Source organism: Hemibagrus wyckioides, linkage group LG02 (genome assembly GCF_019097595.1).
Source record: "Hemibagrus wyckioides isolate EC202008001 linkage group LG02, SWU_Hwy_1.0, whole genome shotgun sequence".
NCBI classification, from domain to species: Eukaryota; Metazoa; Chordata; class Actinopteri; order Siluriformes; family Bagridae; genus Hemibagrus; species Hemibagrus wyckioides.
This window is the reverse complement of record NC_080711.1, coordinates 4695613-4713180: the sequence shown is the minus strand read 5'-3', so window position 1 is coordinate 4713180 and position 17568 is coordinate 4695613. Positions and strand designations below refer to the sequence as shown.

The 17568-nt window shown below is 41.5% G+C and overlaps 1 protein-coding gene across 2 annotated transcripts in view; it reads right to left on the bottom strand.

The window, feature by feature from the left end:
- The window catches only part of plekhh3 (pleckstrin homology, MyTH4 and FERM domain containing H3), a 44843-nt gene extending 27762 nt beyond the window's left edge, over positions 1–17081 (bottom strand). Inside the window, exon 1 of one of the 2 annotated variants that reach the window (XM_058409314.1) lies at positions 16439–17081. In XM_058409314.1, coding sequence (XP_058265297.1) covers positions 16439–16594 — 156 coding nt within the window. In that variant the 5' untranslated portion in view covers positions 16595–17081. The other variant, XM_058409343.1, reaches the window with a different exon arrangement.
- Between the last annotated feature and the right edge of the window lie 487 nt (positions 17082–17568).

Here is a 17568-nt window from a genome sequence, read left to right as displayed (position 1 = left end):
CTACCCTCTCACACTGGTTACTACCCTCTCACACCCTGCACTACCCTCTCACACTGGTTACTACCCTCTCACACCCTGCACTACCCTCTCACACTGGTTACTACCCTCTCACACCCTGCACTACCCTCTCACACTGGTTACTACCCTCTCACATCCTGCACTACACTCTCACACTGGTTACTACCCTCTCACACTGGTTACTACCCTCTCGCACCCTGCACTACCCTCTCACACTGGTTACTACCCTCTCACACCCTGCACTACCCTCTCACACTGGTTACTACCCTTTCACATCCTGCACTACACTCTCACACTGGTTACTACCCTCTCACACTGGTTACAACCCTCTCACATCCTGCACTACACTCTCACACTGGTTACTACCCTCTCACACTGGTTACTACCCTCTCACATCCTGCACTACCCTCTCACACTGGTTACTACCCTCTCACATCCTGCACCCCCCTCTTACACCCTGCACTACCCTCTTACACCCTGCACTACCCTCTAAAGCTGTTCATTACCCTCTCACACTGTGTATTACCCTCTTTCACCCTGCACTTACATCATGTACTACCCTTTCACAATGGTTACTACCCTCTCACACCCTGCACTACCCTCTCACAACCTGCACTACCCTCTCACACCCTGCACTACCCTCTCACATTGGTTATTACCCTCACACACCCTGCACTACCCTCTCACACCCTGCACTACCCTCTCACAACCTGCACTACCCTCTCACATTGGTTACTACCCTCTCACACCCTGCACTACCCTCTCACACCCTGCACTACCCTCTCACATTGGTTACTACCCTCACACACCCTGCACTACCCTCTCACACCCTGCACTACCCTCTCACATTGGTTATTACCCTCACACACCCTGCACTACCCTCTCACATTGGTTACTACCCTCTCACAACCTGCACTACCCTCTCACACCCTGCACTACCCTCTCACATTGTTTTCTACCCTCACACACCCTGCGCTACCCTCTCACACCCTGCACTACCCTCTCACAACCTGCACTACCCTCTCACACCCTGCACTACCCTCTCACATTGGTTACTACCCTCACACACCCTGCACTACCCTCTCACACCCTGCACTACCCTCTCACATTGGTTATTACCCTCACACACCCTGCACTACCCTCTCACATTGGTTACTACCCTCTCACAACCTGCACTACCCTCTCACACCCTGCACTACCCTCTCACATTGGTTACTACCCTCACACACCCTGCACTACCCTCTCACACCCTGCACTACCCTCTCACATTGGTTATTACCCTCACACACCCTGCACTACCCTCTCACATTGGTTACTACCCTCTCACAACCTGCACTACCCTCTCACACCCTGCACTACCCTCTCACATTGTTTTCTACCCTCACACACCCTGCGCTACCCTCTCACACCCTGCACTACCCTCTCACAACCTGCACTACCCTCTCACATTGGTTACTACCCTCACACACCCTGCACTACCCTCTCACATTGGTTACTACCCTCTCACAACCTGCACTACCCTCTCACATTGGTTACTACCCTCACACACCCTGCACTACCCTCTCACATTGGTTACTACCCTCTCACACCCTGCACTACCCTCTCACATTGGTTACTACCCTCTCACACCCTGCACTACCCTCTCACATTGGTTACTACCCTCTCACATTCTGCACTACCCTCTCACACCCTGCACTACCCTCTCACATTGGTTACTACCCTCTCACACCCTGCACAGTCGAACCAGAACCACTAAACTCCATATTCAGTGTGTCCTTCTTTTCCCTCCGCTCTCAGGTATATACTGGAGCTACACAGCACACACTGGAGGCTTGTCCCCCCCTCCACGTGCACACGTTTTTACACATCTGCACATTTTAGAGCGATTTCGGAAGGAAGTGTGGTGTAGTTCCTGGCACGGCTCGCCAAAAAGAATCAACACACACTCAGGTGATATTCAAGCAGGGAGCATGGACCGGCCGGCGGGAACAGAAAGCGCTTGTGTTCGGTGTATCCACCTGTAACACAAAACCAACCATGTCATGCTACGAACACACACACACACACGGCGCTCTTATACATCTGTACGGCAGGTGCGGTCCAGGGCACCACTTGACTGAATTTGTGTTTGGAGGTCAAAACTCACTGGTCCTTGTCAGTCACACACACACACACACACACACACAGCAAGAAAGAGAAGCATAGCACTCCTGTCCACAATAAACACACACACACAAACACAGAGCAAGACAGGGAAGCAAAGCACCCCCACTTCCACAACACACACACACACAGCAAGATAGCGAAGCATAGCACCCCTGCCCACAACACACACACACAGAGCAAGACAGGGAAGTGAAGTATGCCCCCCCCCTTCCACAACACCCATACACACACACACAAAGTGCTTTTGCCAGTTTTAGCCACCAGAATGATTAAGCCTGAGGTGATTTCCTGGAAAATTACAGAGGAGATCGTTCTCAAAAGCCCACACTTCTCCTCTCCATGCTGATCGCCTGATCTTCCTAACACACTCCTCCCCCCCGCACACACACACACACACACACACAGTCGTGAGACCTCTTTCGCTGTTATGCCAGGCCTGCCAGTGATTTCCCGGTACTGGCTGGTATGCTCTGGCAACACCGCTGCCATCTGGCACACTCGCTCTGGACGATTATTTTTTTTAAAAATCAGAATCGATCGGACTGTAAAATGACCCTTCTGTCTCCTCCACGCTCCCTCAACACTGCCCCCCCCCTTAACACTTATGACCTTTCACACACTCCTCCATGTGCACTGTGTGTGTGTGTGTGTTGGCCTGTGTGGCGTCGTGTTTCAGGGTCCTGGCACATCCACCCTCCAAAACATCTCCCTGAGGTCAGGAGGTTAAAGGCCAAAGATTCAGCTGGAAGCATCCTGGCTCCTCCTCTGGTTCTGAGATCAATAGAGAGTCTTTCTTCTGGATCATTCTGTTGCAAGTTTTCTGTCCACTGAAAAACGACGTTTAAAGATATCTTGATCCTTAATATTCACACATAATGTTAGCTAACGTTAGCTAGCTGAAACTAAAACTGAAGCATTTACGTTAAATCTAGATACACGATATTGCCAAAAGTTTTGGGACGCCTGCCTTTACATGCACATGAATATAATATGGAGTTGTCCCGCCCTTTGCAGCTATAACAGCTTCAACTATTCTGGGATCCACAAGGTTTAGGAGTGTGTTTATGGGAATTTTTGACCATTCCTCTAGAAGCACATTTGTGAGGTCAGGCACTGATGTTGGATGAGAAGGTCTGGCTCACAGTCTCCACTCTAATTCATCCCAAAGGTGTTCTGTCAGGTTGAGGTCAGGACTATGTGAAGTTCCTCCACACCAAACTCTCTCATCCATGTCTTTATGGCCCTTGCTTTGTGCACTGGTCATGTTGGAACAGGAAGGGGTCATCCCTAAACTGTTCCCACAAAGTATGAAATTGTCCATTGGTATGAAGCTGAAGCATTAAGAGTTCCTTTCACTGGAACTAAGGGGCTGAGCCCAACCCCTGAAAAACAACACCTGAACTCAATGATATGGAGGGGTGTCCCAAAACTTTTGGCAATGCATCGTATCAAGTTTAAAGCCAGTATTTTATAAATCGCTGATCTGTTGCAAAATAAGGGAAGATTTCACAAGATTTCGAGACAGAATGATTCACAGACGTTTCATCATCTCCCTTTTCGTTCGGAGGAACAACCATTCTCTCACTTCTTATTTTTTGCTGTTTTGTCATTTTTGTGTAAACGAAAATTGCGAACACACACGAGCGAGCGTAAGATTCCTGAATAATGTCTATTCCTGTGATCTGAGAGTTTACTGAGTGTATGTGTAGGTACACGTACATCCCTGCGCCTACTGTCTTCAGTAGGCGTTCCTACTACTGGTTGCCTTAGTAACCTTAGCACCGGTCCTTACAAATCAGTATTAAAGCTACTTGCTCACCTTCTAGCTGTTTAAAACGCTCACAGTTGAGGTGAAACTTTATCCCTGTCAAGAGCAGGGCCTCTGGAGACACACACACACACAGCCGCACACCTTCCACGTTTTACGACTAGGCCTGCTAATTTTAGTGCACACACACACTCATGCACACACACACACAATAGCAGCTCTACCTTTATGTTCAAGGCCCTGACCGAGCAGGAAGACAGTAAAGACATAGGAGCTGTGTGTTGTGGTGCTGAAGGACAGAAGCGTGTGTGTGTGTGTGTGTGTGTGTGTGTTAATAAGAGTCAATGTTTAACCAGGGCGGAGAGGAGCAGTAAATGGCGGGCAGGCTCAGCAGGAAAGACGGTCATAAACCTTCCACCAGTTACCTTCTTTATGAATGAGGCTTTTTCCTCCTCGTATTTCCAGCATGAACCGTGGCTTTGTCATGAAAAAAGGAAAAAGAAAAAAAAAAAGAGAGGATGTAGCGTCCTCCTAGAACTTGTGTCCCTGTGTTGGATGAAGTTTCACTGTGTGTGTGTGTGTGTGTGATGGAAATCGTTGCACCTGGTAGCTTAAAAGCTGGAGTCGCAGGTGTTACGCCTCAGCCGATAGACACAACAGAGACGACTGCCCTGATCCCAGGTGTAGGATCTTAACCCTCGCTGCTCCAGGGGCACTGGATCATAGCTGACCCTGAACTCCTAACCTGGGATATACACATATAGTGTGTGTCAATAATAATGAGCAATTAGCCATGATCAAGCGATAGACCCAGAATGCACTGCAGCTGTGCTGAGACACTGGAAGTTGATGGACATGACGTTGACCAGTTTGCGTGTGTTCATAATAAGAACTAGCAATAAATGACTAAAGTGCCACTGCATCGCTCTCTGTAGGTTAAAGGTAACTCCATTGTGTGTGTGAGCATTGTGTGTCACGCAATCGGTTCGGCTGAAACGCTCTTCCTCCGTACACGTGTGTGAGACACGAGTAAGCGCTCTCACAGAAAGCCTGTACCTGTGTATCTTTATTGGGACTAGTTGAAAAGGGAATGGATCTGAAGTGGTGCTGGTGTTTTTCCTCTGTTCCTGGTGGGTGATGTCCTGTAGAGGGCGCTGTGATAAGGATAAAGACGGAGTGCTGTGATGGCGTGTGATCCCGAGGCCTGGTGGCGGCGGCGGCGGTGTTTTGGTCCTGGCACAACGGCCAGCGGAATGATTCATCCGGACAGGAGATGCAGCCATGGCTTCGTTCCCTGCTTCACTTCTGTTTCCTTCTCCCAGGAGACTGGGGTTGAGTAAAACGAGAGGAAATGCCTCTACTCTGCCAACCGTGGGCCTCTGAAGCAGATGTGTGTGTGTGTGTGGATAGGTGGGACCAACCAGACTCCACTTTTTTTCCATTAACGTTTCATTACCGGCTTGGTTTCGGTCCTGACGCCGTTTTTTCCCAGTGTTGTGTGAGCGTTTTTCTTTTTCTCTAGAATTAAAGGTTGGGTCGTGTCCAGAGCTTCTGGTTCGAGTGTCATGTCGCAACAGTGGCACAAGGAGGGAGGGGAGGGGAGGGGAGGAAGGGGAGGGGAGGAAGGAGGGATGGAGGGGAAAACAATTCCTAACACACAGGCACTACTCGAATGGTTTGAAACGTCAGTTTAAGTGAGCAGAACAGAAATTTGGCCTGAGGAATGCAACGTTACGGCGTTTTTGCCGTCCGCCTCGTGCCAGGAACCCGTCCGTGCTTCTTTCCCATGATGCCCTTGCACGTCGTGCTAACAGCTGCAGCGGGGGCAGCGCCCCGGTGCCATCATAACGCCTTCAAGATGCACAGAAAATCATCTTAGGAAAAAAAGGGGGGGTTTTGTATTTCTTTAAAAACATGGAAAGGCCAGAATGAGTAAAGGAAGGCTTTCCAAGAGCTATAATAAGATACGAAGTGGAGGGGGGGATGGGGGGAAAGAAAGAAAGAAAGAGAAAGAGAGAGAGAGAGAGAGAGAGAAGAAAGAAAGAAAGAAAGAAAGAAAGAAAGAAAGAAAAAGAAAGAAAGAAAGAAAGAAAAAGAAAGAAAGGCTCATTTTTCATGCCAGTATATTGTGTTGTAAAGAATGTTAACAGCTCTACAGGAACAGTTGAGTGGTCAGTGTCAGGTTGTGAGTGGTCAGTGTCAGGTTGTGAGTGTCAGGTTGTGAGTGGTCAGTGTCAGGTTGTGAGTGTCAGGTTGTGAGTGGTCAGTGTCACGTTGTGAGTGGTCAGTGTCAGGTTGTGAGTGTCAGGTTGTGAGTGGTCAGTGTCAGGTTGTGAGTATCAGGTTGTGAGTGGTCAGTGTCAGGTTGTGAGTATCAGGTTGTGAGTGTCAGGTTGTGAGTGTCAGGTTGTGAGTATCAGGTTGTGAGTGTCAGGTTGTGAGTGTCAGGTTGTGAGTGTCAGGTTGTGAGTGGTCAGTGTCAGGTTGTGAGTGTCAGGTTGTGAGTGTCAGGTTGTGAGTGGTCAGTGTCAGGTTGTGAGTGTCAGGTTGTGAGTGTCAGGTTGTGAGTGGTCAGTGTCAGGTTGTGAGTGTCAGGTTGTGAGTGTCAGGTTGTGAGTTGTGAGTGTCAGGTTGTGAGTGTCAGGTTGTGAGTTGTGAGTGTCAGGTTGTGAGTGGTCAGTGTCAGGTTGTGAGTATCAGGTTGTGAGTGGTCAGTGTCAGGTTGTGAGTGGTCTGTTTCATGTTGTGAGTGGTCAGTGTAAGGTTGTGAGTGGTCAGTGTCACGTTGTGAGTGGTCAGTGTCAGGTTGTGAGGGGTCAGTGTCAGGTTGTGAGGGGTCAGTGTAAGGTTGTGAGTGGTCAGTGTCAGGTTGTGAGTGGTCAGTGTAAGTTTGTGCTGCTGGGTCACATGCTGAATGACTGAAAGCACTGTAACTGTAACATTAACCCAATCCTCAGACCTATCTATCGATTCTGATGAACGAGTTGTAGACTGACAACCGACACGGACACGTGAGGTGAAACGACAGTGTTATATAAAAATATAAACTTTTTTACATTGTGTTGGTCAGTGTAACGCAATTACACAACAGTGTACAGCAGTATGTTTATCAAAGGGTGCCAATATTTTTTAATCAGGATAGTGAGTGGAATTAAAAGAAAGAACTAAACAAGCACTAAAGCACAACATTCTCAAACACACACACACACCTCAATGGACCAGTGTGTATTTAGAGGGACACTGACGAGTGTGCTTGGCTGTGGTCACCCCTGGCAGTTGCACAAACTGTTAATAGCATGCACACACGCACACACACACACACACACATCTGTGGGGTCTGACCACCTGTTGGAGTGTGTGAGCGGTGTTGGGCGGCTGCAGTGGAGGAGGTCTTTGTGTAAATACGCAAACGGAAGTTTCCGGAGAGGGCTTTCCCACATTTCTGCCAAACGCTGCCCCCTGACTCTCCTCTCACACACACACACAGTGGTCATTTTAAGGGGTGAACTGATTCTTTAGATTCTTCTATACAACTTAACTTTAATTCTTAATCCTAAAATGTCCTCCCTATCTGAATCGCTCTTTCTCTGCAGCTACGTTTCACACAGTTTCAGCTTGACTCCCATCCAGGTCTATAAATCGATCAGGGAAGGCTTCTATTAGCTGACAGAGAAGTGGCACAAAGCGTTGTGTAAGAGATAATGAGAGCTCTTTCTCGGAGGCAGGCGGCTCCGGGGTCAATAGTCCGGCCGGATGAGGACTATTGATCTGCGTTGGGAGGAAGCTGGCTGTTGCTGACGCAGCCGAGATATCAATAATCCATAATTCCTGCGGCTGCCTTGAATAAACCTCGAGTCGTGACCGAGCTCTGCTGCACCGCTCCCCGAAGACGAGGCGGAACTTATTTAGAAGAATTAGTCCATCTATTTTCTGTAGCACTTATCCTGCTCCGAGTCACACGGAAACTGGAGTCTATCCCAGGGGACTCGGGGTGGATGGGATATCGACTCATCACAGGACACACACACACACACACACACTGGATAATTCAGAGACACCAATTAGCCTACAGGGCATGTCTTAGTACTGGGGAAGAAACCTAGAGAACCAGGAGGAAACCCCTGAAGCAGAGAGAGAGAGGAGGAGGAGGAGGCGGGAATTGAACCCCTGACCCTGGAAATGCAATGTATACGTACTAACCACTATTATACTAAGACTAGCACATCTTATCTTTCTTTAACGTCACGCTGTATGTTTACGCGTGAAGCAACAGCGTGTAGTAAAACAGCCGAGTTAAGAGGAATTGGAAATAAAGGTGACTATTAAGGACTTATTTACATTTCTGGCATTAAGTAGACATCCTAATCCAGAGCAACTCACATTTTATACAACTGAGGGTTAAGGGCCTTGCTCAGGGGCCCAGCAGTGGTAGCTTGGAGGAGATGGGATTGAAACTCACAACCTTCTGATCAGTAGTCCAACACCTTAACCACTACACACACTGTATGATGAAAAACTTACACAAAATTTACTTTCCTAATTCTTCTACTAATGGTCTATCTCTTTTATGAACATAAACATGATCCAGGATGAATGATAACCCAGGGGCTCTGGGGATCAATGAGAGAAAAAAATAAGACGCAGCATGAATGAAACAGGGAGGAAGAGGATGATGAATGGATGATGTAAGGGCAGAAAGAGGCATCAGGAAATGGGCTAAAAGCTCCTGGGGCAGTTAAGTATTGATTAGGTTTTAGGATTCGGTGAAGCACTGTGTGTGTGTGTGTGTGTGAGTGTGTGAGTCAGAGAGCAGAGAGACATGTTCGTGTCTGTCTCTGCAGACTCCTGCTCAGCTCAAACCTTCATCGGAACACTGATTACACACACCAGCGCCTGATGTAGAGACTGATTCATGATTTGCTTTAGCGTGTTCAAGTACACACACACACACACAAGCACAGAGGTCACCCTTTTAAGTCCATGAGGCATGCTGACTTTGTGGAATTGAGCCTGGTACTTCCACACTGTCTGTGTGTGTGTGTGTGTGTGTGTGAGTGTGTGTGAGACAATGATCAATAGCGGATATCTGACCGTTATAATATGTTAGTATTATAAGATTTGTCGCACAACCTCACACACATAACAAAATATAACAAAGTCTCCCTATGTAGGCTCCCTATGTAGGCAGCACTACTGCGCTGTCCATCTCAAACACAATAAAACAGGACAAATGTCTTCTTGCAATAAAGCTATTTAAGAGCCCTGATGCATACGTTTGGAGAAAACATAAAAGTGACTCATTTGTAAATATGATGATAAAAGTGTATCAGTACACGCCTAACGCCTGCGGAATCTAATTATCCCACACACACGTCTCTCTCTGTCTCCTTTGTTTCGTTCCCTCTTTAATCGCAGTTCACATGGCGGCACGCCGTCACTCGCTCTCCTGATGTAACGGAGTCGTTCCTCCACAATGGGCCTTTACACTGACCGCATGGGAACCACGGCATGACCTTAGATGTCAGATGACCACTCTTGGTGTGTGTGTGTGTGGGGGGACATGTGGCCAGGGTGAGTAACAGCCAGGAAGTAAACACACCCAGGAGCGGGACTGATAAGTGAGCATGTCTAAAGTCTTTGTTGAAATTACATCAGACCCAAACTGCTGATGATGTCATGAGGCTGGAGGAAGGACACGGCAGGTCGGATCGTTCAGGATGGCGCTAACCCGTGCTGGTTTACACAACCGCACCACACACACACACACACACAGTGTGAACATTTCAGGGATAACTGATGACACCTGGGTGACTTTTTATGTCTCACGGCATGAGAGCTACGACTCTTAGCCTACGTCTTTGTGTGCTCCACTACCTCGAGGGCTGGGTTTCCGTTATTTCATCGCCATGACGACAAAACCGAGCGTTCAATATGTTAAATCTGCTTAATACAGTGACGGTATTCTGTGACACTGATAACACCAATGCTAACAATCTGCCCTAATCTGAGGTAAAGTTTGACTTTTTATGCTAAATACAAGCCTTTGTTTACACAACATACCATGAAGTGATTTATTCCTCTTATACCACCTCTTCTTTGTGCTATAACTTCCTGTTATTGCTCAGCACAAAAAAGCTTTCCTTCTGATCTGACCATTACAAAGTGGAGACTCCTTCCGTCTCCTCAACACTTTCTGACCAATCAGATTCGAGCATTCGACACCGAGCTGAATATAAGCTCTAATGTAATCAAGCCATCACATGCACTGTCGTCGTCTGCCCTGTAAACACGCTACGGTGTTACTCCTGTAACCGCGGTAACCAACACACCCACTGAAATCTGCCTCCGACCAATCAGGGGGCTGCACCTCTGCCCTACTGCTTACACAAGGGCACTAATTAGAGCGTGAAGTAACGGCTTCTACACCCTATGTCATGTTGTATGCAGCAAAGAAAAAAATAATAATAATAATAAGGAAGCCGTCTGGGATTACAGTCTTGTTTGTTTTTCTTCTTTTTTTTTTGTTACTCTACACATGTGGCGTTGCTGCACTACAGGCCAGGCTGGTAATGCAAGAATCAACCTGACTTAGTGGTGCGCTACTAACATGCTAACCGGAGCAACAGCAATAGGTTTGGGATCGTGGGTGAGGTGAAGTAAAAAGTCTGAGGGATTATTTTTTATCTTTCTGCATTAGTGAAATTGAGTTTTGGCTCAGTAGAAAAGTCATAAAGTGGTGGAAGATATACCCTATTACCTATACCTTATTACCTATACCCTATTACCTCTACCTTATTACCTATACCTTATTAACTATACCTTATTACCTATAGCCTATTACCTATACCTTATTACCTATATCTTATTAACTATACCCTATTACCTATACCTTATTACCTATACCCTATTACCTATATCTTATTACCTATACCTTATTAACTATACCTTATTAACTATACCCTATTACCTATACCTTATTACCTATACCTTATTACCTATACCCTATTACCTATACCTTATTACCTATACCTTATTAACTATACCCTATTACCTATACCTTATTAACTATACCCTATTACCTATACCTTATTAACTATACCCTATTACCTATACCTTATTAACTATACCCTATTACCTATACTTTATTAACTATACCCTATTACCTATACCTTATTAACTATACCCTATTACCTATACCTTATTAACTATACCCTATTACCTATACCTTATTAACTATACCTTATTACCTATACCTTATTAATTATATCTTATTAACTATACCCTATTACCTATACCTTATTACCTATACCCTATTACCTATACCTTATTACCTATACCAATACCCTATTGCCTATATCTTATTACCTATACCTTATTAACTATACCCTATTACCTATACCTTATTAACTATACCCTATTACCTATACCTTATTAACTATACCCTATTACCTATACCTTATTAACTATACCCTATTACCTATACCTTATTAACTATACCCTATTACCTATACCTTATTAACTATACCCTATTACCTATACCTTATTACCTATACCTTATTAACTATACCTTATTAACTATACCCTATTACCTATACCTTATTAACTATACCCTATTACCTATACCTTATTAACTATACCCTATTACCTATACCTTATTAACTATACCCTATTACCTATACCTTATTAACTATACCCTATTACCTATACCTTATTAACTATACCCTATTACCTATACCTTATTAACTATACCCTATTACCTATACCTTATTAACTATACCCTATTACCTATACCTTATTACCTATACCTTATTAACTATACCCTATTACCTATACCTTATTAACTATACCTTATTAACTATACCCTATTACCTATACCTTATTAACTATACCCTATTACCTATACCTTATTAACTATACCTTATTAACTATACCCTATTACCTATACCTTATTAACTATACCCTATTACCTATACCTTATTACCTATACCTTATTAACTATACCCTATTACCTATACCTTATTAACTATACCCTATTACCTATACCTTATTAACTATACCCTATTACCTACACCTTATTACCTACACCTTATTAACTATACCCTATTACCTATACCTTATTACCTATACCTTATTAACTATACCCTATTACCTACACCTTATTACCTACACCTTATTAACTATACCCTATTACCTATATCTTATTACCTATACCCTATTACCTATACCTTATTAACTATACCCTATTATCTATACCTTATTACCTATACCTTATTAACTATACCCTATTAACTATACCCTATTATCTATACCTTATTACCTATACCTTATTAACTATACCCTATTACCTATATCTTATTACCTATACCTTATTAACTATACCCTATTACCTATATCTTATTACCTATACCTTATTAACTATACCTTATTAACTATACCCTATTACCTATACCTTATTACCTATACCTTATTAACTATACCCTATTACCTATACTTTATTACCTATACCTTATTAACTATACCCTATTACCTATATCTTATTACCTATACCCTATTACCTATACCTTATTAACTATACCCTATTACCTATACCTTATTAACTATACCCTATTACCTATATCTTATTACCTATACCCTATTACCTATACCTTATTACCTATACCTTATTACCTATACCTTATTAACTATACCCTATTACCTATACTTTATTACCTATACCTTATTAACTATACCCTATTACCTATATCTTATTACCTATACCCTATTATCTATACCTTATTAACTATACCCTATTACCTATACCTTATTAACTATACCCTATTACCTATACATTATTACCTATACCTTATTAACTATACCCTATTACCTATATCTTATTACCTATACCCTATTACCTATACCTTATTAACTATACCTTATTAACTATACCCTATTACCTATACCTTAAGTATACCTTATTAACTATACCCTATTACCTATACCTTATTAACTATACCCTATTACCTATACCTTATTACCTATACCTTATTAACTATACCTTATTAACTATACCCTATTACCTATACCTTATTACCTATACCCTATTACCTATACCTTATTAACTATACCTTATTAACTATACCCTATTACCTATACCTTAAGTATACCTTATTAACTATACCCTATTACCTATACCTTATTAACTATACCCTATTACCTATACCTTATTACCTATACCTTATTAACTATACCTTATTAACTATACCCTATTACCTATACCTTATTAACTATACCCTATTACCTATACCTTATTACCTATACCCTATTACCTATACCTTATTACCTATACCCTATTACCTATACCTTATTACCTATACCCTATTACCTATACCTTATTAACTATACCTTATTAACTATACCCTATTACCTATACCTTATTAAGTATACCTTATTAACTATACCCTATTACCTATACCTTATTAACTATACCCTATTACCTATACCTTATTACCTATACCTTATTAACTATACCCTATTACCTATACCTTATTACCTATACCTTATTAACTATACCCTATTACCTATATCTCATTACCTATACCCTATTACCTATACCTTATTAACTATACCTTATTAACTATACCTTATTAACTATACCCTATTACCTATACCTTATTAACTATACTCTATTACCTATACCTTATTACCTATACCTTATTACCTATACCTTATTACCTATACCCTATTACCTATACCTTATTACCTATACCTTATTAACTATACCCTATTACCTATACCTTATTACCTATACCTTATTAACTATACCCTATTACCTATACCTTATTACCTATACCTTATTAACTATACCCTATTACCTATACCTTATTAACTATACCTTATTAACTATACCCTATTACCCATACCTTATTAACTATACCTTATTAACTATACCCTATTACCTATACCTTATTAACTATACCTTATTAACTATACCCTATTACCTATACCTTATTACCTATACCCTATTACCTATACCTTATTACCTATACCCTATTACCTATACCTTATTACCTATACCTTATTAACTATACCCTATTACCTATACCTTATTATCTATACCTTATTAACTATACCCTATTACCTATACCTTATTACCTATACCTTATTAACTATACCCTATTACCTATATCTCATTACCTATACCCTATTACCTATACCTTATTAACTATACCTTATTAACTATACCTTATTAACTATACCTTATTAACTATACCCTATTACCTATACCTTATTAACTATACCCTATTACCTATACCTTATTAACTATACCCTATTACCTATACCTTATTAACTATACCCTATTACCTATACCTTATTACCTATACCCTATTACCTATACCTTATTACCTATACCCTATTACCTATACCTTATTACCTATACCTTATTTACTATACCCTATTACCTATACCTTATTACCTATACCTTATTAACTATACCCTATTACCTATACCTTATTAACTATACCTTATTAACTATACCCTATTACCTATACCTTATTAACTATACCTTATTAACTATACCCTATTACCTATACCTTATTAACTATACCTTATTAACTATACCCTATTACCTATACCTTATTACCTATACCCTATTACCTATACCTTATTACCTATACCCTATTACCTATATCTCATTACCTATACCCTATTACCTATACCTTATTAACTATACCCTATTACCTATACCTTATTAACTATACCTTATTAACTATACCCTATTACCTATATCTTATTAACTATACCTTATTAACTATACCCTATTACCTATACCTTATTAACTATACCTTATTAACTATACCCTATTACCTATACCTTATTAACTATACCCTATTACCTATACCTTAATACCTATACCCTATTACCTATACCTTATTAACTATACCTTATTAACTATACCCTATTACCTATACCTTATTAACTATACCTTATTAACTATACCCTATTACCTATACCTTATTACCTATACCCTATTACCTATACCTTATTAACTATACCCTATTATCTATACCCTATTACCTAGACCTTATTAACTATACCTTATTAACTATACCCTATTACCTATACCTTATTAACTATACCTTATTAACTATACCCTATTACCTATACCTTAATACCTATACCCTATTACCTATACCTTATTAACTATACCTTATTAACTATACCCTATTACCTATACCTTATTAACTATACCTTATTAACTATACCCTATTACCTATACCTTATTACCTATACCCTATTACCTATACCTTATTAACTATACCCTATTATCTATACCCTATTACCTAGACCTTATTAACTATACCTTATTAACTATACCCTGTTACCTATACCTTATTAACTATACCTTATTACCTATACCCTATTATCTATACCCTATTACCTATACCTTATTAACTATACCTTATTAACTATACCCTATTATCTATACCCTATTACCTATACCTTATTAACTATGTTTGTGGATACTGCTGGAAGTTGTAAATTTTCCACTGGGATGAATAAAGTATCTATCTATCTATCTATCTATCTATCTATCTATCTATCTATCTATCTATCTATCTATCTATCTATCCATCCATCCATCTATCCAATCAACCCACCCACCTATCTATCTATCTATCTATCTATCTATCTATCTATCTATCTATCTATCTATCTAAAATGGTAGATTTCTAAAAACATTCACCTCAGATTTGTAACTGTCTTAAAACAAACAAGTTCACTGAAACCATACAGCTGCATATCAGAAAACTATCACCCGCTCTTTTCCTCACTTTCCGTGAGTCTGTATGTGACGTAGCATCAGATTCCCACGCTGTCGACGCTTTTCTGTGCAACACGTTCGTAAAGAGTAGCTATCTGACCTCCTGTAACCTTCCTGTCTGAAGGTCCAGACTGACCTTCCTCCTCTCAATGGACAGAACCGATGCTCTCTGGATGTTTTTTGTTTTGCGCACCACTTTGTGGGAAAATCCTAGATGTTGTTAAACATTATGAACATTAACTGACCGGCTCGTTTGACTGATAAACACTCATTTATATTAAAGAAACTGTTAAATACATGAAAATCCACAATGTTAGGGTAAGACAGTGATGTGATATGGCGACAAAATGTTTGGTTAATACGTGTCAATATCCAATATTTATCTTTGCTGGTATTGTTTTGGATGTCATTATCCAGAGGAGGAGAAAAAAGAGAAATGTGTCACAGAAAATGGTATAAAATAGAGTTCAGGACGTTACCTTATAAAGTGACAGAAGAAAGCAGGGACATATATAATACTCGAAATATGTGCAAATAATACTGTGGAATATCCTGATGAGTAAATAAATGAGTTGTCAGTGTTAGTAAATAGTTCATACTGTGACGTTACACCAACAAACTTTTTCTTATTTCTTTCACCACCACAGCGTCCTGCTCCAAACCGGTCGGATGCGTTCACATACCGGCGCGCGGCGCGTGCACTCCTCCTTGTTGCGCAACTCGAAGGACTCTTCCTCCTCCTCTTCCTCCTCCTCCTCTTCTCTGCCTCCATGCTCGCGCCCCAACAAACGGAAGCCTCGCGTGCAGCACAACCACCAGCAAACTCCCCGCAAAGGCATTCAAAAATCCGCGCACGAGCTCTTTTTTTTTGTTTGTTTGTTTGTTTTGTGTTGTGTTGTGTTTTTTTGCTCTTTTAACAGCGGCACCTGTGCGCAAAATGGCGGCGCGCACACATTCGCCCGGCGCGCGCTCCGTTACCGTGGAAACGAAGCACCGTCCAGGAGCCTTCGGGAGAGAGTTTGGTGAAGTTAGAATCCAAAAGTAGATTTTTCTCTCGTCATGATTGTGTAGAAATGTCCGAACACGGTAAAGACAAAAAAAAAAAAAATAATAATAATAATAATGACGGAAAATCTCCGAAAACTTTATACAACGTTATTAATCGATTAGAAAAGAAACAAACGAAACAGTGAACTTCCAGCGCAATATAAATGACAGTAGTATTATTTTAACTGCATATTAATCTAATCATAGTGCAATAACGTGACGTTTCCCCGGTGCCCGAGCCGAGCTCTCCCTCTCCCGGTGTCCCGCTTCCAGACTGCTGAAAGTTCAGCGTGCAGGAGCGTGTTGGAGAAGGAAGGCGTGGTCTGATAGCCCACGTGCCCTATCTTGCACTATGATTGGTTGGTCCGGCGCACGCCTACAGAATGTCCACGCCTCTTGTGCGTTGCGTCACAGCCTGGTTTTGGCAACAGGCCCGAGCTTGTCATTCCAGCTGTTTAATGCAGCAGTGCACGAATTTATTCATAAAAACATATATAAATAAATATAAATCTGCGTAATAAAGGGTCTATAGAGATAGAGAAAGAGAGAGGACGTCACTTCTACCTGATATTAATACATTATATATATATATATATATAAAAGTATGAATTTATTAGAGTTCTATTATGAAGTGTTTTAATTCTGGAAATTTTCTACTCTCAAAAACAATCCGTATTACAATATTTTTTTTCCCTAAAATTGCAATTTCCAGTTTGTTAAAGCTTGTTTTCTTTAATTTAGTGAAGTTTAGATTCCACCCGATGAA